The sequence below is a fragment of the Medicago sativa genome, chromosome 5, assembly GCF_051527215.1.
Source record: "Medicago sativa cultivar Bolivia chromosome 5, Bolivia_mono, whole genome shotgun sequence".
NCBI lineage: Eukaryota > Viridiplantae > Streptophyta > Magnoliopsida > Fabales > Fabaceae > Medicago > Medicago sativa.
Window position 1 is genome coordinate 76,110,709 of NC_140753.1, and position 23,801 is coordinate 76,134,509.

Here is a 23,801-nt window from a genome sequence, read left to right on the forward strand (position 1 = left end):
TAATTGATGTATGTGGACTACTAAATAAACCACATACATCATTTATTGAATGAACCTAAAAAATGAATTTTTTCTTATATTTATGGCCGGAGGGTGTAGTTACTAAGTTTTTTTTTTTTTATATTTTTGATATAATCATTTAATTGTTTTCTTTGTGCATTGAATATTTACGTGTAATATAACTTTAAGGTAGATTGAAATTGTATTGAGTCTAATTCGTCTGGGTTCGATTAGTTAAGAAATAGTTCAGCTTGAAATTCGACAAATTTAATACGAACTAGCTTGAATTCGTTTCAAGTTCACGAACAAACCAGTTCAACTTGTTTGTTTTAATCAAACGATTTTAAAGTCAATTTTTTTTTTGTCAAAAATAATGTTGATTGGTATTTGTTGAATTCATGTGCTATAGAAAATGTCATTTATCAAATAATGTTGCAGTCATTTATCAAATTTATTAAGTAATATTAATTTTTTTTGGTAGTGTAAGTAATATTAATTTAACAATGTAATATAATATTAAAATTTGTTGACAGATTAACAAATTAAAAAAAATTAGGGTTAATTAAGTAAATGGTCCTTGTAAATATTCAGAATTTTGTTTTTAGTCCCTATAAAATAAAATCACACTTTTTAGTCCTTATAAAATTTTCCATCAGCATTTTTAGTCCCTATAAAATTTTTCCATTAACATTTTTAGTCCCTATAAAAAATTTCCATCAACATTTTTGGTCCCTAAAATGCTTAAGGAAAATGTCACAGGGACTAAAAAGTGTGATTTTATTTTATAGGGACTAAAAACAAAACTGTGAATATTTATAGGGACTAAAAACTTAATTAACCCAAAAATTTAACATTTAATTTAACTTAGAGATTTTGTTTTCGACAGTAAATTAGAGTGATTTTGTGAAAAACAACACTCAGTAATGGTTCCGTTTATATTTGATATTATAAACTGAAGGTTTTCTTACAATGCTTTTCTCATGTAGTGTGTATGGTAGCTTTAACTGGATATAAACCTACTATAGTGGGTCATTCTAGTGGTCCAAGTTGGACCCAAAGTTAAATGGGTGCAAACTAAATGGACCCTTCTTTACGTATTACATTTGCATTACGACATTTGTGTTACGTACACATTATGTTTGATTTCTAAACTAGCTTCCAAGTTTTTTTAAACTCTCAATGTTTGTAAGTTGTCATGTTGATACTCTCTCTCTTCATTTTGAATATTAAGGTCTTATTGTTATTTATAAAAAAAAAAAAAAAAAAGTGTTATTGTTATTTATAAGCTAGATACTGACTAATAACAAGTATTGAAAACTTGCAACGTTTTTTATGGAAAGATCACCAAAATAAAAATTAGATAGTATTGAAAATTTGACCGACATTCTTGTTATCCTTCCATATGCATTAGTATTCTACGTTTGATTTATAAACTACCAAGCTTTCAATTTTCTCTTTGGTTTAAAACAGTCAAGTTGTTAGGTTAACATTAGAGATCAACTAAGATTAACAAAACGGAACCCAACATCAATAATCATCGAATTTAACTTTAGGTTCAACTTCAAAAGGTAGGAATTTAATTCCATTGCTTTGCTCCAACATACTATTCCTCAACATTCCTGATTTCCAATGATGTTACAAGGGAAATAAACATTGACAACGAAATAATTAGGTTAAATACCACTTTTGGTCCTTTTAGTTTCACAGAATTCCCAAGTTAGTCTTTTAGGTTTCGAAAGTTTCAATTAGATCCCTTTAGTTTGACAAAATTCTCAAGTTAGTCGTTTAAGTTTCAAAAATTTCAAATAGGTCATTTTAGTTGATAAACTATTTCACCGTCGCTCTTTCAAAAGTTTCAAATAGGTATTTTTAGTTTGAAACTTTTGAAACTTAAATGACTAATTTGGGAATTTTGTCAAACTAAAAGGATCTATTTGAAACTTTTGAAACTTAAAGGACTAACTTGGGAATTCTGTCAAACTAAAAGGACTTAATTGAAACTTTCAAAACTTAAAGGACTAATTTGGGAATTCTGTGAAACTAAAAGGACTAATTATTTTCCATTCAATTTCAACTCCAATATAACCTTCACTCACAATGCTAGAAATCACATTGAACAATCTCAACTTCCAAGTACTCCTTTATTTCAAAAAAGAAAAACTTCCAAGTACTCCTAACAAGCCTCCATATAATCCTAAAGATTATTTAGCACTCCAATCCACTTCCATACACCCCAAACAAAATTTATCACATTGTCATCAAACTTATTAATTTTTGTTTCTTGGAAATAAGCAAATGTCAACATTATCTAACTTCAAAAATTGCAATAAGTCGTCGTCGTCGTACGATATACTCCCTCCGTTTCAAAATGAGTGTCGTTTTAGGTGTTTACACACATATTAAGAAATGCAATGATTAAGAGAAAGAGAATGGTTATTTTACCAAATTATCCTTATTAACTATTGGTTAGTTTTAAAAGTAATACTTTGGAAGTAGTGTGCAAAATATTAATTGGAGGGTACAATTGAAAAGAAAAAGTTATTATTGCATTGGAAACTGAAAGCGACACTCATTTTGAAACAATTTTTTTTGGCTAAAGCGACACTCATTTTGAAACGGAGGGAGTATAAGATTTGTGGATGAGGATTTCTTCTTTGCTTAGTCCTCTTCATTATCAATTTGAACCACACTCAATTTTTTTTACACCGATCCAAACTTTGTCTGCCACCTTCAAGTCCCTCTACTCTCAAAATCGTTTATTACATTTGTTGTCTTGTTGATATACTTTCTGGTGAAAAAAATGGACCAAAAGATTAACCTTCTATTCAAAACAAGTGATATACTTTATGCCAAAAAAATTGGATCGAGAGATTTTTATTTTTTTTTATCATAATTGGATTGAGAGATTAACCTTCTATTCAAAACAAGTGACATTTTGTCTAAAAAAAAAACAAGTGACCTTATGTCTAATTTTTTTCATTTTGGCTTTTCACTTTCAATTTGGCATCCCACCATCCAAAACTAATACGTCATTCTTTGATTATTTGATGGTTTGGAATAAATTATTGGGTTAAATATTTTTTTTTAGTCCATAAAAAAATACCAACTTTTATTTCTAGCCCCTCTAAAATTTTCATTCAACTTTGGTTTATCTAAATTTTTTGTTTCCAATTTTAATTCTTGCCTTGTTATCTTCAAGTTACATATTCAAAGTGACTTTTTTATGACATGCAATTCGTTAAGAACTTACTTAAAACTACTACCACATACAGTTATCACTTGAAACTACTATGCCAAAAATTTTGATTAGAATTACAACAAATCTTTGAATCAAATGAGTTTGTTAGTGGAAAAGGTTAAAGTAACGACTCTTCATCGGTCCAACCTCTTCATTCTTCTTCCATATTAATATTATTATTTTTTATTTACAATTTGTATTTATTGAGTAGAAAGAAGACAATTTCGAATAAGACAATGTTAGTATGTAAGTAATATATTCCTGAATTATCAATTACAAGTTATGAAATAAACCCAAATACAGAAAACAACAACAAACAGAGTGCAAACTAAGAAAATGCAAAAACAACACATGAGAAAGAAAAACAGAGTGATCTGTAACACACTCTGTTATCATGTCTCTACTATAGTGAAACAAACAAAGCATTAAAACGTAAATTTGTCATTAAGTACTACTATTAACTAATAGAAGCAAACTAAGCTGCAGCTGCTGCAATAGACATGAGAAAGTACGCAGCGAAGAGGAAGTAGAAGCCAAAGAGAAATGTAACCGCCCAATGCATCAAGATAAAACGGAATACAATGCTACTCTCATGGATGCAGAGAAGGAGCCCTATTTTGAGGCAAACGATAGTGAAGTAACTTGATATAAAACACAACCTTGAATAGGAGATGTAAAAAGCAATAGTATCCATAATTTTGGGAGAGGTAGTAGCTTTTGGGAGAAAGTAAACCGATAGTCTTACGGCCACGTACGTCAGTGTGTTTAACCACCTCATCTTGTCTACATTGACGGCCATAGTTAGGACGAGTGTTGAAGAATCTGATTCTGACCTGAAGTATGAAGCATAAGGTTGAAAAGATTAGATCAAGAAAACGTAAAACAGAGAGAAACAAATGCAGAAATTCTCAGAGGCAAAGCAAGAAACCAAGATTTATTTGCACAAATTAAAAAACAAAATCAAAGAACAAATAAAGAATTAAAGGCAAAATACTAACCCTTCCGGTACTGAAGAAGCGGTGACCGGTGCCGGAGTAGCGGTGATAGGAGTAAGCTTCTGTTCAGCTTCAATAACCGGAGCTTCAGTTGAAACTGAGCCAGAAACTGGTGCTACGACGGATGGAAGAGCATCGGGAACTTCAACAGAAGGAGCAGCGGTGACCGGAGAAGGAGGTGTTGGAACAACCGGCATTGAGAATGATGAAGCAGTGGTGACCGGAGGAGATGCCTGAGCGGAGGAAGAAGACGGAAGGATTTGTTGCGGTGGCGACATGGAGATGAGGAAAACGGTTAGAGTGAGAGAAGAAAATAGGAAGGAAGGAAGAAGGGATGTTGTGGCGGGAATTCTAGAAGACGGAGGAGTTTGTGGTGGAGACATGGCGATGCGATGATGAAAACAGTTAGAGGAGAGAGAGAGAGAGAGAGAACAGAGAAGAGAAATGGAAAATTCAATTGTGTAGAAAAATGAATTGAAATAAAATTTGGAGAGTTTAAGTAACGCTTTATGTACACGTGGTGGAAGGTCATTGGCTGTGTTCTCATTGCAATTCTATTACTAGTACCACTTTCATTTAGGGGAATTCATTTTTAATAGTGCATATTTTTTTAGGGGATTTGTTAATGGTACATGTTTTATTTAATTTGATAGTTTTTTTTTATTATATATATAAAATTCAAAATGATATAGCTAATGTTAAAGAAAAAGAAATAAGAATAAATAGATAAATGTTAACATTTAAAACACTAAGGTTTGTTTTGCACCATTTAAAAACTAAGAAATATTCATCCCGTAAGTGTAGCTCAGTTGGTAGCTACCAGGGATAATTTGTGCAGGGGCCGGGGTTCGAACCCCGGATTCCCCACTTCTCCACACATTATGTGTGTAAATCTAGCCACTAGGCTACTTGACCAAAAAAAAAAACTAAGAAATATTCGATGCATAAGTTATAGCTAGGGATGGCAATACGACCCAGTCTGCCCCGTTTAGACCCAAGCCGATATTAGCCCTCCAAAGACGAGGTGGGGAGGAGCGGGCCAACTTGCGGGGGTGGGCTCAAACTCACACCCAGCCCCGCCTAAAAGCGGACTGGCGGGCTGACCCGTCTATTTTTTAATTTTTTTTTGTCGATTGTTATTAACAAATACACTGCTATTATAAAAACAATAAATTCAATATAAAGACTCTAACATTAAACAAATCTCAAAATAAATCCACCATACATCCAACATAAAACAAATTACAAAATAAATCCAACAACATGAAATAAGTCTCAATATAATGCAGTGGTGAATCGGTTTTTAGTGGACTAGTGGTGAATCAGTTATCGCTTATCACTATCAGAGAGAGTGGGACAAGTTGAAGTTGGGTTGGAATCATTTGGCCCAATTGTTTATGTAGTGTGTAAATTTAAAATTCAGTCACTAATAGTAAAAAAAAAAGTTTGATAAGCCCGCGGACCAACCCCGCCATGACCCGCCTTTTTATCGGGCATAACAGAGGCGGGCCAATTGGAGAGATGGGCTCAAAATCTCACCCCAGCCCGCCTAAAATGACGGGTTAAACGGGCCGGCTCCGTTTTGCCACTCCAAGTTATAGCGCAATTAACAAATATACCAAAATTGTTACTCGTATGCTAGAGTTTTAACCCATATTTGTCCACTTCAGTATGTGAGTTTTCAAGCAATTTTTATTATTTCTTCTATCTAAGCAAAAATATATTTTTAAGACAAAGAAAGAAAAGTATATTTAAAAAAGAGAGAGAGAGAGAGAGAGAGAGAGAGAAAATTAATCGGGTGTTTTGGTTACAGTAAAATATAAGGGGATTATATGATATTATGATTGATATTATATACAAATTAATTTATCAAAAACAGTTTTCGGTTAGAACATAGTTAACTCATATATAAGAAGAAGAAGAAAAAAAAAATACTATTTCACATCCTTTAACAAAAAATAATTAATTTAATTTAATGTTCTAAAAGAATTGTATTATTTTTATTTAAGAAATAATAGCGGTAAATATTGTTAGTTTTTGTAGGTCTTCAAATTAGTTAAGTTAGTTGGGTCTAGTTAGCCCGTTCCTTAAGTTAGTTGGTGATTTATCGTAACTAATTACATTGTAACTTTATAAATGAGAGCAGTATTTAACCTGGATGTGTAACTTTGGTGTTTGCAGCATTTAGAATGGTCATAATGATAGGATTTTATCTCAATGAGGATTTTTGAGAGATACCTCAATGAGGATGTGGGATTCAAATTGATATGAACATCGACAAATTTTGTGTGTTCATCTATAGTTTCTGCAATCTTTTATTTATCCACACATATGATAGAAACTGTTAACTTATTTTTATAATATACTCCCTCCGTCCCAAATTATAAACAAAAAAACAAAAATCACACTTATTAAGAAAACTAAAGCATAAGAATTTGTAGCATAGTTTTTTGTGTTTTCTTTGGAATAAGTTTCATGGGAAGATGTAGAAACAATTTTCATTGGCTATTGGTTATGGAAAAAATGGAAGAGAAAGAAAATTAAATGTAATTTGCATTTAATTTCATGAGAATAATCAAAAGTTTTTATTGGAAAAGATGATTTTTTTAAAAACAAAATTAAATATAATAAAAGTTTTTCTTTTTTGCTTATATTTTAGGACAAAGAAAATGAGTTTTTTTTGATTATATTTCGGGACGGAGGGAGTATTGTTTTGTTTTATATTTGATACAAGAGAAAATATTGAATTGTTTTATGCCTTTGAATTTTTTATAAAGCATTTATCAAAAAATAAAAAATATCACCTCATCTATATATTCATGGCGTGGCAAAGCTAGCATAAACTTTACAAGGAGACCAAATATAAAAATATATTTTTTAGATTTTAATCTATAATGGGCATTGCAACATGAACTTAGGGAACAATAGATTGATATAATAACATTAAGGTATAACATTATCTTACCAAGAGAAAAATAGCATTAGCAACCTCCTGGATTAAAACTCTAGCTCGTAGTAAAATGTTGCCAGCATATCAATTAGAACCAGACTTATTTGGATTGTGGTATTTTGGTAAAATATAACCGAAATCTAAAGATAGAAGCTCTAGAGGATGAATTACTAGAGAGATAAATAATAAAACAGAATAAGATTGAAATTGGAGTGCTTTGATGTCTATTTATAAGGGGTTGATCTAGCCAAATTTGTTTAGCGAACTCATGCCTCCCTTGAGAATCAAGTTAACTCTGTTTAAATATTTTCTAAAGTTTAAATGAAAAACCTTAGAACACAAAAATTGTTTGATGACACTACTTGACACGATAACTAGATGAGATAATGAATCATCTACATAAATCGAGGCTTTGCGGAATTATCAACTTAGCCATTTAGGAATCCCCCCTTGAATCCCACCAAGGTATAAGAAGTAAACTTGCACCATCAAGCTCATACTGTTGGAACAAAATGTGTTTAACAATGAACCTCAAAGAGTTTTGATGATAACAAGGTATTAAAAATTGTAAATTGGACTAGCTAATATTTGTTCAAGTGTACAAGACCATAGTTAAAAAGTTACATCATTAATTGGTTCTGAATGAGCAAATAAAGAGCAAATGAAAATGAAGCTTAGACGATTCTGAAGGCAATACGCTCCTGAAAGTTGAAAGCGCTCCTGAAGTCAAGCTGCTCCTGAAGATAGTAAAAGCGCTCCTGAAGAATAGTGCTCCTGAAGACAAGAGGTCCAGAAGCCACATTATCAAACGCTGCATCATCAGAAGCTGAAGAAGCTGCATCATCAGAAGCTGCATCATCAGAAGCTGAAGAAGCTGCATCATCAGAAGCTGCCTCATCAGAAGTCATTTCACCAGAAGCTGAAGATCAACTGGATTTGCAGAAGATTCAAAGATTGAAGAATCTACACTGCAAAAGCTGTCTATTGGACTCGAAAACACAGCAGAAAATTAGTGGAACTTTGCAACGGTCATTTCAAAGGTGTTTGAAGGCATGTGCTTGCAATTTGGACGAAAGCGTTGACATTGTACTATTGTACGAACTGTACAACCACCTTCTCCACTACTCTGTTTTGTGTCCACGCTACAAGACAAGAAAACAGCTTCAGAATACGGCTTTGCCTGCATAGATGTTCCTTTGGATAAGGAATGGATTTCAAATTTGTTCTTCATAGGACAACAACCAAATCAGGCAAAATATCATTGATGAAAGATCAAGCTTCAACAACGACTCTTTGGTGTGCTGGCAATTTCACAACGTCTCACACCTCTATATAAAGGAGTGAAGACTTAGAGTTTTGGTAATGCAAGAACGCTGAACGAAAGACTCACAACATTTTTACAAGTGCCAAACCTCTGCTGAAATTGTTCTGCATTCACTTAGAATTTCTGTGTCTCAAAGTCATATCTTAGAAATTCTTAAGTCCATTGAGTCTGTATCTGATTTATATTGTGAGCACCTCTGATTGTATATCAAGTGTTCAACCTTAAACAATTTTCTGTGTAATTTTGTTTAGTTAGGAAGTCTCTTGTAGTTGTGCTTGAGCAGGAAGTCTCTTGATTGTGTTCTTGAGCAAAGGCAGTCTCTAGCTTGTGTGCTTGAGCAAAGGAAGTCTCTTGCTTGTGTGCTTGAGCAATTGTAATCAGATATTACTCTTAGTGAAATCTCCTTGGAAGTGCAAGGGGGACTGAACTACTTCCGGATTGTGGAAGGAACCAGTATAATTGCTTTGTGTCGTTCTTCTTCTCTCTCTCTGTTTTATTCCGCTGCATTTAGATTCTGATCATCACTTCAGAAGCTGTCTCACTTAGCTTCTGATCAATGTTAATATTTAAAGAAAAAGAAATAAGAATAAATAGATAAATGTTAATATTTAAAACACTAAGGTTTGTTTTGCACCATTTAAAAACTTTGAAATATTCGATGCATAAGTTATAGCTAGAGATGACAATACGGCCCATTCTTCCCCGTTTAGACCCAAGCCGATATTAGCCCTCCAAAGACGAGGCGGGGCGGGCCAACTTGTGGCGATGGACTCAAACTCACACCCAGCCCCGCCTAAAAGCGGACTGGCGGGCTGACCCGTCTATTTTTTTAAATATCTTTTTGTCGATTGTTATTAACAAATACACTGCTATTATAAAAACAATAAATTCAATATAAAGACTCTAACATTAAACAAATCTCAAAATAAATCCATCATACATCCAACATAAAACAAATTACAAAATAAATCCAACAACATGAAATGAGTCTCAATATAATGCAGTGGTGAATCAGTTTTTAGTGGTCTAGTGGTGAATCAGCTATCACTTATCACTATAAGAGAGAGTGAGACAAGTTGAGGTTGGGTTGATATCATTTGGTCCAATTGTTTATGGGGGTGTGTAAATTAAAAATTCAGTCACTGGTAGTAAGAAAAAAAGTTTAGTAAGCCCGCAGACCAACCCACCTCGACATGACCCGCCTTTTCATCAGGCTTAACAGAGGCGGGCAAACTGGAGAGATGGGCTCAAAATCTCACCCCCAACCCGCCTAAAATGACGGGTTAAACGGGCTGGTCTGACGGGCCGGCCCCGTTTTGCCACCCCTAGTAATAGCACAATTAACAAACATACCAAAACTGTTACTCGTATGCTAGAGTTTTAACCCATACTTGTCCACTTCAGTATGTGAGTTTTCAAGCAATTTTTATTATTTCTTCTATCTAAGCAAAAGAGAGAAAAAATTAATCGGGTGTTTTGGGTATAGTAAAATATAAGTGGATTATATGATTGATATTATATACAAATTAATTTATCAAAAACAGTTTTTCGGTTAGAACATAGTCAACTCATGAAATCGGGTGTTTTGGGTATAGTAAAATATAAGTGGATTATATATGATTGATATTATATACAAATTAATTTATCAAAAACAGTTGTTCGGTTAGAACATAGTTAACTCATATATAAAAAGAAGAAGAGAAAAAAAATACTATTTCACATCCTTTAACAAAAAATAATTAATTTAATTTAATGTTCTAAAAGAATTGTATTATTTATGCAATAATAGCGTTAAATATTGTTAGTTTTTGTAGGTCTTCAAATTAGTTAAGTTAGTTGGGTCTAGTTAGCCCGTTCCTTAAGTTAGTTGGTGATTTATCGTAACTAATTACATTGTAACTTTATAAATGAGAGTAGTATTTAACCTGGATGTGTAACTTTGGTGTTGCAGCGTTTAGAATGGTCATAATGATAGGATTTTATCTCAATGAGGATTTTTTGAGGGATACCTCAATGAGGATGTGGGATTCAAATTGATATGAACATCGACAAATTTTGTGTGTTCATCTATAGTTTCTGCAATCTTTTATTTATCCACACATATGATAGAAACGGTTAACTTATTTTTATAATCTATTGTTTTGTTTTATATTTGATATCTACAAGAGAAAATATTGAATTGTTTTATGCCTTTGAATTTTTTATTTTTTTTATAAATCATTTATCGAAAACTAAAAAATATCACCTCATCTATATATATTCATGGTGTGGCAAAGCTAGCATAAACTTTACAAGGAGACCATATATAAAGAAAATATAAAAATATATTTTTCAGATTTGAATCTATAACGGACATTGCAACGACTTAATAAATGATGAAATGATCTTGGTAACAATAAATTGATATTATAAGATTAAGGTAACATATTATCTTAGCAAGAGAAAAATAGCATTAGCAACCTCCTGGATTAAAACTCTAGCTCGTAGTAAAATGTTGGCAGCATAGCAATTAGAATCAGACTTATTTGAATATAACGGAAATCTAAAGATAGAAGCTCTAGAGGATGAATTAATAGAGAGATAAATAACAAAACAGAATAGGATTGAAATTGGAGTGCTTTGATGTCTAGGGGTTGGTCTAGCCAAATTTGCTTAGGGAACTCATGCCTCCCTTGAGAATATTTTCTAACGTTTAAATGAAAAACCTTAGAACACAAAAATTGTATATTCCCCTAAAAACAAAAAACAAAAATTGTATGTTGACACTACTTGACACGATAACTAGATGCGATAATGAATCACTTAGGGTGCATTTGATGTTCCCCTAAACTTGTAACAAACATAGGCATATACATTTTTATGATTTTATTCCTGAGAATCTACAAATATAACTTGAAACAAACACAATCTTAGATTGTCAATAATGGGCATTTGTCACTGTCACAATGGATAAGGTATTAAGGTCATCAAATCAAATAAAATACAAGAAACCAAGTCTTTATAGTGCTAGATGTAGACGTGGGAAATGAAGGGAGATGGGTCTATAAATGTAAAGGTTTCTTTTAAGGTCTTTATTCTCCTTTTTAATGTTTTATACTTTTATTAACTCCTACCAACACTCTGATTGCTTTGCTTAGTGTTGAAAAAAAAAAAAAAAACTCCTACCAACAATTTTCAACTCTGCAAAGACAACTAAATTCTCATATTAGTTTCATTGTTGGTCCTGCGTTAAAGTTAAGTATGTCTTTTTTTTTAATCAAATCAAATCAAAGTAGCATTAAAGGGAGTACAAGAGGTATTCCCAACCAAACATTAGATAAGAAATTAACCAATACTTTGGATCAAGCTTAATGGGTTGACCCGCCAACTTAAAAACACAATAACAAGAGATTTTTGCCAACTAAGACTAAGAGATCAACCAAGATCGAAAAAAAAAATCGAAAAACCGAACCCAACATCAATAATTATCCAATTCAGCTTTAGTTTCCATAGTCGTCGTCTTTTTGCACTATCGTCCCACTTTTTGATGTTGTACGATATATGATTTATGGATGCTGATTTTTTCTTTGCTTAGTTCTCTTCCTTATCAATTATATTGGAGCCACACTCAACTTTTTGCACCAATCCACAAACCTTGTCTGATACCTTCAAGCCACTCTACTCTCAAAATCGTTTATTACATTCGTTGTTATACTTCATAGTATAAAAAAATGGATCAACGGATTAATCTTCTATTCAAAACAAGTGACCTTATGCGTAATTAATTTTTTTTCATTTTGGCTTTTGCATCCTACCATCCACATTCAAACTAATACGTCATTTTTTATTATTTGAAGGTTTAGAATAAATTATTGGGTTAAACCTTTTTTTAGTCCATCAAAATATATCAACTTTCATTTCGTAACCTCTTTAAAAAAATTCAATCGAATTTCGATCCATCTAATTTTTTATGTTTTCAATTTTAATTCTTGCATTTTTACATTGAGTTCATGTTACATATTCAAAGTGACATGAATAATATTTTACTTCAAATATGAGCATAAAATATTATAAATAATAGATGTGACGACACTAATACAAAATTTGAATTACTTACCACATATCGTTATCACTTGAAACTACACTGCCAAATTTTGACTAAAACACAAATCTTGAATCAAATGAATTTGTTAGCGAAAAAATTAACCCATGAGTAATATGACTCTTTATCAGTCCAACTTCTTCGATCTTCTTCCCTATTATAATTTTTGTTGTCACTTGAAAATTTGAGGCAAAACCATCTCAAATTAGTATAAACCATCTCAAATTAGTATAAAGAAGACAATTTTTAATAAGATATGAAATAAACCCAAATAGATGTGGAATTCACCCACCATTGAATCATTGATCATAACATCTGTTTATTCCACATTCAAGAGAAATTGCAAAAACAACACAATACAATACTAGCAGTAATTAATACTCCAAACAAACTTGGAAATGCTACTAAACTGATTAAAAGGAGAAGGAAAACAGAGTAACACTCTGTTATCTTATCTCAACAGTACTGAAAACACAAAGCATTAAAACGTAAATTTAACTAGCTTTAATCTTTCATTAACTACTACTATGAACTAATAGAGCAAGAATGAACCAAACTAGGCTGCAGCTGCTGCAATAGACATGAGAAAGCACGCAGTGAAGAGGAAGCAGAAGCCAAAGAGAAATGTAACAGCCCAAAGCATCATGATATAGCGGAACAAGATGTTACTCTGATTCATGAAGAGAAGGGTTATAGAGTGGCTGGTACTTGACAAGAAACACATGAGTGAATAGCAGAGGGAAAAGATAATGGTATTCATGATTTCGGTAGAGGTAGCCTTTGGGAGATAGTGGAATACGTGAACCAGTAGTGTTACCCCCGCGAGCATGGGCAAGTTTAACCACATCAGCTTTTCAACATTGACGGCCATAGTTAGGACGATTGTTGAAGAAGCGGACCTGAAATTAAGCATAAGGATGAAAATATCAGATCAAGAAAACGTAAAACCAAGAAACAAATGCAGAAATTATTTGAGGCAAAACAAGAAACCAAGAAAACTTCTATTTATTTGTAAAAAAACAAAAATAAGAACAAATGAAAAATTATAAGCAAAACATTAACCCTTTCGTCACTGGAGCAGCGGTGACCGGTGCCGGAGTAGCGGTGATCGGAGTAAGCTTCTGTTCAACTTCAATAACCGGAGTTTCAGATGAAACTGAGCCAGAAACGGGTGCAACGACAGATGGAAGAGCATCGGGAACTTCTACAGAAGGAGATGCGGTGGCCGTCTCCGTCACCGGAGTCGGAAGTTTCTGTTCAGATTCGGTCGCCGGAGAAGGAAGTGTTGGAACAACCGACATTGGGAATGATGGAGCAGTGGTACTGACCGGAGGAGATGCATGCACGGCGGAAGAAGACGGAAGGGTTGGTGCTGCAACGGTGAGAAAAGTTTGTTGCGGTGGAGACATGGTGAATGTGATGATGAAACGGTTAGAGGAGAGAGAACACAGAAGAGAAATGCAAAATTCTAGAAGGAAATTAATTGAATTGTCAATTGTGTGTAGAATGGAAAAATTGGGGTCGTGATTCACAGCAGTCGCTGAATCCACGCAGTCATGCAGTCAGAAATCTCAGCCATTTGATTTAATCCACGATTCAGATCTAATTGGTTTACTTTGCTCTCTAAACCCAATCTTGCCTTTAATCTTCTTCTCTCTCGCCACCATCATCAATCTTTCTCATTTTCCTCCTGTATAATTCACGTCACTCGTTTGTTCATCTTGATTCAAATCAAGTTTTTCAATTTATCAGTTTAAAAGCAATACAACCCTTCCATGGTGATAGTTTGACTTAGATGGTTCACTGTTGTTGCAAATTGAGTGTACCGAATCACATTGATGGAAAACAGAAGTTGTGGTGGTATGTTGTTGTGGTTGAGGTAGTCTGTGTTTGTGCTCAGATGAGGTGTGTCTAAAGAACAAGTCGCTATGCAAATAAACTGGTATGATGCCAAAAACCAGTCACATTTGGCATGGTTAAAGAAAATTGTTAGGTTGAAATTGAGTAAATTGTTAGGTTGAAATTGAAATTGAATAAATTGAGATGGGGTTTTCAATTTATTCAACTCCATGGTTTATTCAAGATGAAAGCAATTGACCCACCACAAACAACCCTTTCATGGTGATGTTTGACTCAGATGGTTGATTGTTCTGCGGTGGCGTGTGTTCAATTGAAAATACTAATATGGATTGCAATTGCCCTGGATTGCTAGAACTAGCTGGTATGAAATTGAGTAAATTGCCATTCTTACAGGTTTGGAAAGAATTAGAATTTGACTGAGATAATTAAACTAAAATACATGTGTATCTCAATGGGCATTAGTTTATGAAAAGTTAAACATGAGAAACAGGGATGAAGTAGACCTCCTTCTAGCGTTCTAGATTTCGGGAAAAGACGAAGAAACAGAACCTTACAAATTGGGGCAAGATATCTTATGTAAATTGGGTTTAACATTTTTTAATCTTGTGGTTTTTCATTATGGTGTGAAATTAGAGAATTGCCAAATTTGAACCATGTATTAAATTGAATGGTTGGGATTTCTTTGACTGCATGACTGCTCCTTCTCACCGACTGCAGTGAATCGCAGTCCGAAAAATTGAGAGTTTAAGTAGCGCTTTATGAACACGTGGTGAATGGTCATTGGATGTTCTCACATAGCATCAAATTGCAATTCTATTGCTAAAATTGATAATTTTCAGATATTTTAGGTTGCTACTTGCTATGAGCTGTCACTGCAGTGAACCGGAGAGGTGACACCGTAAATGGATCATTTTATCCTTTTATAATAGTACAATTTTTTTAAGTGATTTTGTAATAGTACATGTCGGTAAAAAAAAAAGTCATGGAAAATTATTTTTGTCCATTATTCACTCTACATTAAAAAAAGGATTAATTATGTTTTTGGTCCCTACAAAATTGCGACCTTGTAAGTTTAGTCCTTACTTAATTTTAATAGCATTTTTAATCTCTACAAAAAATTTCTGCACTCAATATTAGTCCTTTCTCAATCCAAATTTGTTTAATTTATGCTTAAACTCTTAAGTTTTTCAACAATTTTTTACAGGCGTGTTAAGAACGTTATTAAAAGGTCCTCTAAAAAAAATATCGCAAAAATTTGATTTCTACGTCCATATTTTTGTTACTTTTTTTTTGAAGAAATATTTTTTGAAGAAATATTTTTGTTACTTATATCTTAAACTTTTGTCGTTTTAAAAAATTCATATTTAATTTATTTCATGTTAAAAAATTATAGATTTTAGTAAATGAATCTTTCATAGTGTTCTAAACTTGTATAAAAAGAATCGTTAAAAAATTTAAGAGTTTAAGGATAATTAAACAAAATTTATTTTAGCAGGGACTAAAATTATAAGTAAATTTATTTTTGTAGGGATTAAAAATGCTATTAAAATTAAGTAAGGACTAAACTTACAAGGTCGCAATTTTGTAGGGACCAAAAACATAATTAACCTTTAAGAAAAAGGTAGGATATAATGCATGTGATGTGTTAAGTAAATGATGTGTGATAACATAAAGGAAGTGGAGAAAAAATGAGATGTAGAAAAATTAAGGGTGAATAAATATAAGGGTTGAAAAATGATACTATACATGATTTATTCAATTTAATAGTTTTGTTTATTCAATTTGATAGTTTTGATTTTGATAAAATTCAATATGATAACTAATGTTAAAGAAAGAAAAAACCGAACTGACGTTTTTTAAATAAGAACAAAAAGATAAATGTTACCATTTAAAACACTAAAATGAAAGCTTTGTTTTGCACTATTTAAAAATATAAAAATAACCTCTGCATAATTCTTAGCTCAAATGACAAACATATAGAAATTGTTAGGTCGTTCGTTAAGGTTTAAATCCATACTCGTCCATTTCCGTGTGTGAGTTCTCAAACGATTTTTGTTATTTCATCTATCTAAAAAAATATATTATTCTTAGATAAATAAAGAAAAGTATATATGAAAATAATAGACTTAAAGTTTTTATTTTACTTGACTTTGTTTTACTCCTTTATAGTTTTCGTTGGTTCTTTTGATCGGAGGTAATTTTATTTAAGATAGATGAAACATTAAATATCGATATTTCTACCATCTAAAAATTGAGTGCAGTGTTCAGAGAGTAACTACTTTCGCTAGACTCACCCTTGTGTTGTTCAACTTTATTTTACACCATTTCATTTCGTTATGCTCTACTCATTTTAAAATACATCAAAATTTATCAAATTTAGAGTCTTGAATTGCCTAATGGTTGTGAAGTTTTGAAATATATCAAATTTAGATTTTCAATAATGGATATTCGTAATACGTTAATAACCAATTGATCTTTTATCAAAAATAATATTTTGATATGCTACACAAATAAAGATAAGACTATGTATTTTTAAAAACATTTAGTTAAAAAAATGCATATCCATAAAAAAAACATTTAATTTAACAACTCTCTTTAACAATCATATTTTTATTGGGTGATTCTCACACTTTAAATATGAATTCAACGTAAAGTAGATAGATCCACATGATATTCATCCGATAAAAAGCAATTGTATAAGAATGTTGGAAAAAAAAAATGTTGCTAACACTACTCAATTTTTAAAACATTAAGAGAAAAAAACAGTGAAAGCATACTCCCGTACGTCTCATTCATGTACGTCTAAACCAAAAGAGGGATGCTATTTGTCTCAAAAAATCAATCACGAACTTATCATGAAGAACGTAGAGGTATTAGATCTTGTATTATTTAGAATACATGTATTGTTGAAAATGATAAAGTCCTGTTAGTATACACTTTTAACCATTAGATCGTTCCTGTTAGTCGCTATAACTAAATTATCCAAACCAAAAACTATAAAACCCATTATTTATTAACTGATTGACTCATGCGAGTCTTAACCAGAAAGTATACAACACATGATCGATGGAAATATGTATTAAATATTTTTTTTATTTCTCCCGATAGCACTGACTTAATTTTATGCATGCGCCATTGCTAAAATTGTGTACCTCCATTCGACGCATCGTAACTACTACACATGAGCACATCACTTGTCCACATTACCCACATTACTATTGTATAGTTGAGATGATAAGATTAATACACAATGGTGATTCAAAAGAAATCTAGACAAAGACTCTGAGCATTGAAGGTTAATACAAAGACTGGTAATGATTTTTATGGAAGGATCGCCAAAATATAATTAACTTAATATTGAAAATTCCACCAACATTCTTGTTACGTCTTTCTCTACGTAGTTTCCAATTTATTTATTTTTTTTAATTGTCAAGCTGATAGGTTAATTAACCATTTGGCCTCCAACTCCTTACTTTTGATGTGACCTCTCTCTTTTTCTCGGAATCACGACTTTTGGGCGTTACTATATTTTAATTGTCGAATCATAGTATGAGTGAAAATGATGGGTACTGCTAGGGACCACACTTTTCATGATCTTCCATTTGTCATTAGCAATTAAGATTAGAGCAAAATCCTAGCTTGAATAAATGGGAAGAAGTATGTACCATCGTCAATATTTACTGGACAGATTCAAATAATCAATAATGTGAAGTGTTAGCTTTGTATATGATGCAACTATATATGCATGGGTGTAAAAATTGAATAAATGATCCGGCGAACCTTAATATTCATATCATAACAATTAAATTGATTTGGTTTTGTTTTTCATGTTAACTATATTACCATCTCCAATGGCCTATTGAATGTGCCATTCAACTTGTTGAATCATTGGAGGAAGGTTATTGAAGATGATGTGGATGAAAGAGGGTGTTGAAAGGATTCAACAAGTTGAAAGCTGGCCCGCAGACGCCACGTGGCTTGCTACGATTGGCTGCTTGAATTTTTATCTTCTTAATAATTTGGACTCAATTATTTCACTGCAAATAATTTTTTTTAATTTTTTTTTACCAAAATTCGTGATCTTTTTTCCTCTGCAAATAGAGACTTGGATCATTTGATTTGGACACAAAAAAAAATCAAGTTTTTCACTCTCTTAATCTTATTATTAGTTTTACTTGTGTGTCGCGTGCTTAGTTTGTTGTATTGCATTTTAAGTTAAGAAAATAAAAATAAATTATTTTACAAAATTTTGTTTTTCCAAAAAAAAACTAAAAAATAAATTGTTAATTGTATTATTTAAATTTAATTATAATCGATAATAATTATAATTTTATGTAATTATAAAAACAAAAATTAAATAAGAATAAGAAATAAATAAAAAATGGTGGGGTAGGGTGTTGAATGAAAAACCATTGGAGAGGTAAAAGTTGAATGAGTGTTGAATTAAGAGAGAGAAAATGATGTGGAGTGTTGGAAATTGAAAAAGTGGATGTTGAAGGGTGTTGAATGGTTTTAACCATTGTACATGGTCTTACAAACACAATCTCTATTTGTTTTGATATCGATTTTACAAAATTTAAAATTAATCATCTGCAATCAAAACGAAACCATTACTATATTTTATCATTATTTCTTTTATTTTACACTATATTAGTTTTTGTACACTATTTGTTTAGGTATATCAAGGTACCATCCGCGCACAACTCAAGAGACTAATTCTCTCGAGGTAACTAATATACATTTGAGAAGTAGACTTCTCCTATCACACTTTTAAGGGGTTGATCTCTTCTAGCAAATGTTTTTTCATACGTACCGACCATTAATCGAATCTTGGACAAAATGTTTTTGCATTAGTTTATTTATTTTTTAACAATTATATATTATCATTGTAAAAAAAAAATTATATGTTATCTTTAAATAATTAAAAAAATATGTATAATGTTATGAAAATAATTAATTGATGTAAGGCCTATAAGTATCTTATAAAAATTGTAAAAGAAAAGAGAACTAAATAATGTATATATTATATATTTTGAAATAATTAAATGATAATTAATTTGATTTTTGTGCCTAAATGATTTTAATTTGGTATTATTAACATATAAGTACTAAATGATGTTTTGTCCACAAAAAAAAGTACTAAATGATTTTATTTTATTTTTTGTAAAAAAAGTACTAAATGATGTAGGTAGTACGGTTGCAGGGAGAGAAAATGAATTCGGCCCTGAAGGCAGTGGCGGAGCCACTTAAAGCTTTGTGTGGGCATGTGCCTGCACTACTAATTCATTTTAGTATATAATGGTATATATATGCCAACCACATGCCCCCATTGCAAGTCTATGTTGATGAGTTTATGCTAAACATTGTCAACCAATAGGATGAACACCTTCGTTTGATGGCTAGCCTTAGCAAGACTATGCATATAATGGATGCATTTTCTAGCTTCTCATTAACTAACCTTGTTTATCTTATGGTTTTTGTAAGTCTCCACTATGACCCTTTCACATTGCATTTCTTTTGAGCAATTAATGATTTATACTAAAATTTTGTTTCAAATTAAATTATCATTTTTAATTTTCAATGCAATTTTAATAACCTTTTCTAATTGTAGCCTAATATTTGCATTATTTTTTTTAGGCAATATTCTCAAGTCAATAACTGTCACTTTGTATCTATAAAAATGTATTAATATTTGATAAGAGTGATTTTATAAAAGTATTATTATTTCTATGTTGTTAGGGGTTTATTTTACTTTTTTTTACTTGAAGAATCTTAAAAAGATTTTTTTTAATAGTATTTTTAAAAAAATACTATAGTGTTGTTAGTACTATACCATAGTGCCTGGACATTGATACAAATACAGAAATACTTACTCACAGAGGAATATCATACTGGTAACAAATTGGAGACACTCCATCCAACATGTGAAATAGTACTATAGTGTGTCACTGTCATGTGTAGTAGTTGGTTGGCAGCATCACCAAAATGGCAACAAATTTGGAGACACTCAAATAAGACAATTTGACTCATATTCAAAACAGAAGATCTCTCTGATTTTTTTTTTTTAAAGTAAAGTTAAATAAAATATTAAAATGGATGAAGGGTTTTTCTGAAAATACATTTTGTCCTTGGTTGTGTTTTTTCAAATTAAAAGATCATTGGTTTCATAATTTTCTAAATTTGATGACATAAGATTGCTTGATTTATTTTTTTACGAAAAAATGATAAGGTTAAGTCTCAATTTTTTCATTCTCACATAACATTTTAATACATGATATTATATTAAATATAAGACTTAACTTGAGTATTCTTTAAAGAAAATAAAACTTGAGTATTAAAGGGGGATCCAATATAGGGTACAATTTAAAACTGAGTGATGAGTACTAGTAGTATAAATCCTTTTACACAATGAAAATTAAACTTTTAACATCATAATGTAAGCACCAATCCATATATTAAGAGAACTTTTATTTTATTTTTGACAATCCTATTAAGAGATATTTAATGTTGTCTTTTTCTAACATATTTTTTCCGAAATTATTAATAAGTGTTGAACGTATATGTATGCCACACTCACGTATCATATATGTTGTCAAAAAAATGTATCATATACTCCTCCAAAAAATGTGACCACACTAATAAGTTTTTTGATGTTTTTTTTGAAGGAATAGGTTTTTTGATTTAGTTTTTTTTTTTGGTTACAGTTTTTTGATTTAGTTGACACTACCACCACATATAATTTATTTTATTTTTTAAAAATACTACCACATATAGTTGTCACTTGAAAGTTGAAACTACGTACTACCCCAAATTATACAAATCTTGAATCAAATAACTTGTTAGTGAAAATGCTTAACTTATGAGTAGCAACTCTATCAATCCAACTTATTTATTCTTCTTGTAAAAATTTACTTTATCACATCTATTTTGTTTTTTTTATTACAACAATTCCATTTTACATTTGAAAAAGAAGCGCAAGTTTGAAGTAAAAACATCTCAAATTAGTAGATAGAATTTCTAACAAGATTTGATAGAGATTTTCCAATAAGATAAAATTAACTATATGAATCAACCCAAATAAATATGGAGAACACCAACCATTAATCATAATTTTTTTCTTTCACACATTCAGGACAAATTACATAAAATTATAATTCATAAGAATATAATACCACCAACGAAACTAGGCTGGGATTTTAAACATAAAAGATAGATCCATGGATTAATGCAAAAGCTACAAAGTACTTAAAAGAAGTAGAAAAACAAAGGGCTCTATAGCAGTCTGTAATCACATCCTAATACTTCGACAAACCATTAAACATGCAATTAACTACTACATAAGGCTGCAATTGCCATGGAGGTGAGATAGTAGAATGCAGCGACGACGGAGCAGAAACCAACGAGAAATGTTAGATTCCAACATAGCATGATGAAGTGGAAGAACCAGCAAGGGATGTTAACATCAAGGGTCTTGAAACAGAGGCCTGATAATCTGATGGACCAGAAACACATCGTCGAATATAATGCGTAAAAGATGATGTTGTCTACAGTTTTGGAAGCCTTGAGGAAGAGGATGGAGAGCAGGAAAATTGCTAGTGGAACCTGCCACATATACGAGGTTAACTTCATCATGCTCTCTATCTTGATGGCCATTGCTGGACTTAACCTAAAATAAAGCAAAACGTTAATAAATTCAGATTCAAAAACATAAACGTTTGAAAGAAAACTTAGAAAGTTAGAAGCAAATGTAGAAAACTGAGAAACTGATAGTTACCTTTCTCGTACTGCAACCGGTGGAGGATCATTGACCGGAGCTGCGACAGATGAAAGAACAACCGGTACATCAACAGATGGAGTAGCAGTGACCGGAGCCGGAGCAGTGGTGATCGGAGTAACATTTTGTTCAACTTCGATAACAATATCTTCCGTGGAACCTGAGCCAGGAACCGGAACTAGAGCAGGTGGAGCAGACGGAGCGCCGGTGACCTTCTCCGTCATCGGAGTCGAAAGATTTTGTTCAGCTTCGGTAGTTATCGCTTCGGTCACCGGCGATGGAAGAGTTGGAACAACCGGCACTGTGACAGATGGAGTGAATGTGACCGAAGATGCATGCGCAGTGGAAGAAGATGGAACGGTTTTTTCTGCAGCGGTGACAGAAGGTGGTTGTTGCGGTGGAGACATGGTGGACAGTGGACACTGGTGATGAAAACGGTTACAGAGAGAGAATAGAAAAGGAAGATTCTAGAAGTGATACAAAGAGAGAAGAAAATGGGAGAATGAGTGTGACTGTTTAAGTAGCGATTTTGCATACACGCGTACCATTTTTATTGGTTGTATTTTCACAGAGACAAATTTCAATTCTTTTCATAGTACCATTTTCATTTATTTGTACAAGAATAAATTTAAAACTAGAAAATATGGAAAATTATATTATATAACTAGTTACAAACCCGTGCTTCGCACGGGGGTTAGCTACTTTTTTGACAAAATATTATATCGGACAGATAGATTGCGAAATGACAGATAATTATAAACCATAACACAATATTTAGAGTACTCCTGCATCACGGGTTAGAAAATGAAATGTTCAAAACGGCTTATCACGAGTAACAAATGAAAACGTCAAGGACTTTTTTTGTAGAGAGAGATACAAAGCAAGTTGCAGCGAAGACAACAATTGAGAAGGCTAAACGTGCATTGGAAAAGTAGTGGCTTTCAACAACTCAATAATTGTAAAGTTAATTTAGTAGAATAATTGTGAACTATGTACTTGATCTAATCCACCACCCCTGCACTATGCAGAGTCAATCTAACCTCGTGGGTACCCACTATACGGGTACTCGTGGGTATTCAGGTATCCATGGGTACCCATTATGGAGTTTTGAATTTATTTATTTTTGGTACAAATAAAAACTTTTTTTAATTACAAAAAAACCTCAACTTTTAAACATTCATACATAATCCGTTCAAAATTTCATAAATCATACATAATCCATAGGAAATATAAAATACTTTTAATCACATCTAAATTTAAACAACAACAACAATAAAAATAATAACAAAGAAAATCTTGGGTCTGTTCGGATTGATTTATATGAGCATAAATAGTGGCATAAGCACTTATGAGACTGTTTGCGTATGACATGTCTATAAATTGCTATCATCTCATTTCCAAAAGCTCTAAAAGATAGTTTATGAAAACAATTTAAGCTTATATGAAAACAGTTTGACTTTATTTTATATATAATTATAGAAATATCTTTATACATACACACTTATATGATAGAAGTTATGCCATATGGATATATTTAAATTGTTTGTCCAGCCCAGACATAAGACAAAGATAACATTTC

General features: G+C 31.9%; 3 protein-coding genes across 3 annotated transcripts; all 3 read right to left on the bottom strand.

Annotated features, from left to right (window-relative positions):
* Window positions 1–3,467: 3,467 nt before the first annotated feature.
* Window positions 3,468–4,778, bottom strand: LOC146925097 (uncharacterized). Its single transcript, XM_085710986.1, has 2 exons — window positions 4,237–4,778; window positions 3,468–4,071 (listed from the first exon to the last, which is right to left on the bottom strand). The coding sequence occupies exons 1-2, from the start codon at window positions 4,614–4,616 to the stop codon at window positions 3,714–3,716; spliced, it is 738 nt and encodes a 245-aa protein (XP_085567112.1). The 5' UTR covers window positions 4,617–4,778; the 3' UTR covers window positions 3,468–3,713.
* Window positions 4,779–12,882: 8,104 nt separating this feature from the next.
* On the bottom strand, window positions 12,883–14,991 carry LOC146925098 (uncharacterized). The gene is made up of 2 exons (XM_085710066.1): window positions 13,651–14,991; window positions 12,883–13,487 (listed from the first exon to the last, which is right to left on the bottom strand). Exons 1-2 carry the CDS (start codon window positions 13,995–13,997, stop codon window positions 13,145–13,147), a joined length of 690 nt encoding a protein of 229 aa, XP_085566192.1. The 5' UTR covers window positions 13,998–14,991; the 3' UTR covers window positions 12,883–13,144.
* Window positions 14,992–21,644: 6,653 nt separating this feature from the next.
* Window positions 21,645–22,685, bottom strand: LOC146925099 (uncharacterized). Its single transcript, XM_085710987.1, has 2 exons — window positions 22,223–22,685; window positions 21,645–22,114 (listed from the first exon to the last, which is right to left on the bottom strand). The coding sequence occupies exons 1-2, from the start codon at window positions 22,627–22,629 to the stop codon at window positions 21,775–21,777; spliced, it is 747 nt and encodes a 248-aa protein (XP_085567113.1). The 5' UTR covers window positions 22,630–22,685; the 3' UTR covers window positions 21,645–21,774.
* Between the last annotated feature and the right edge of the window lie 1,116 nt (window positions 22,686–23,801).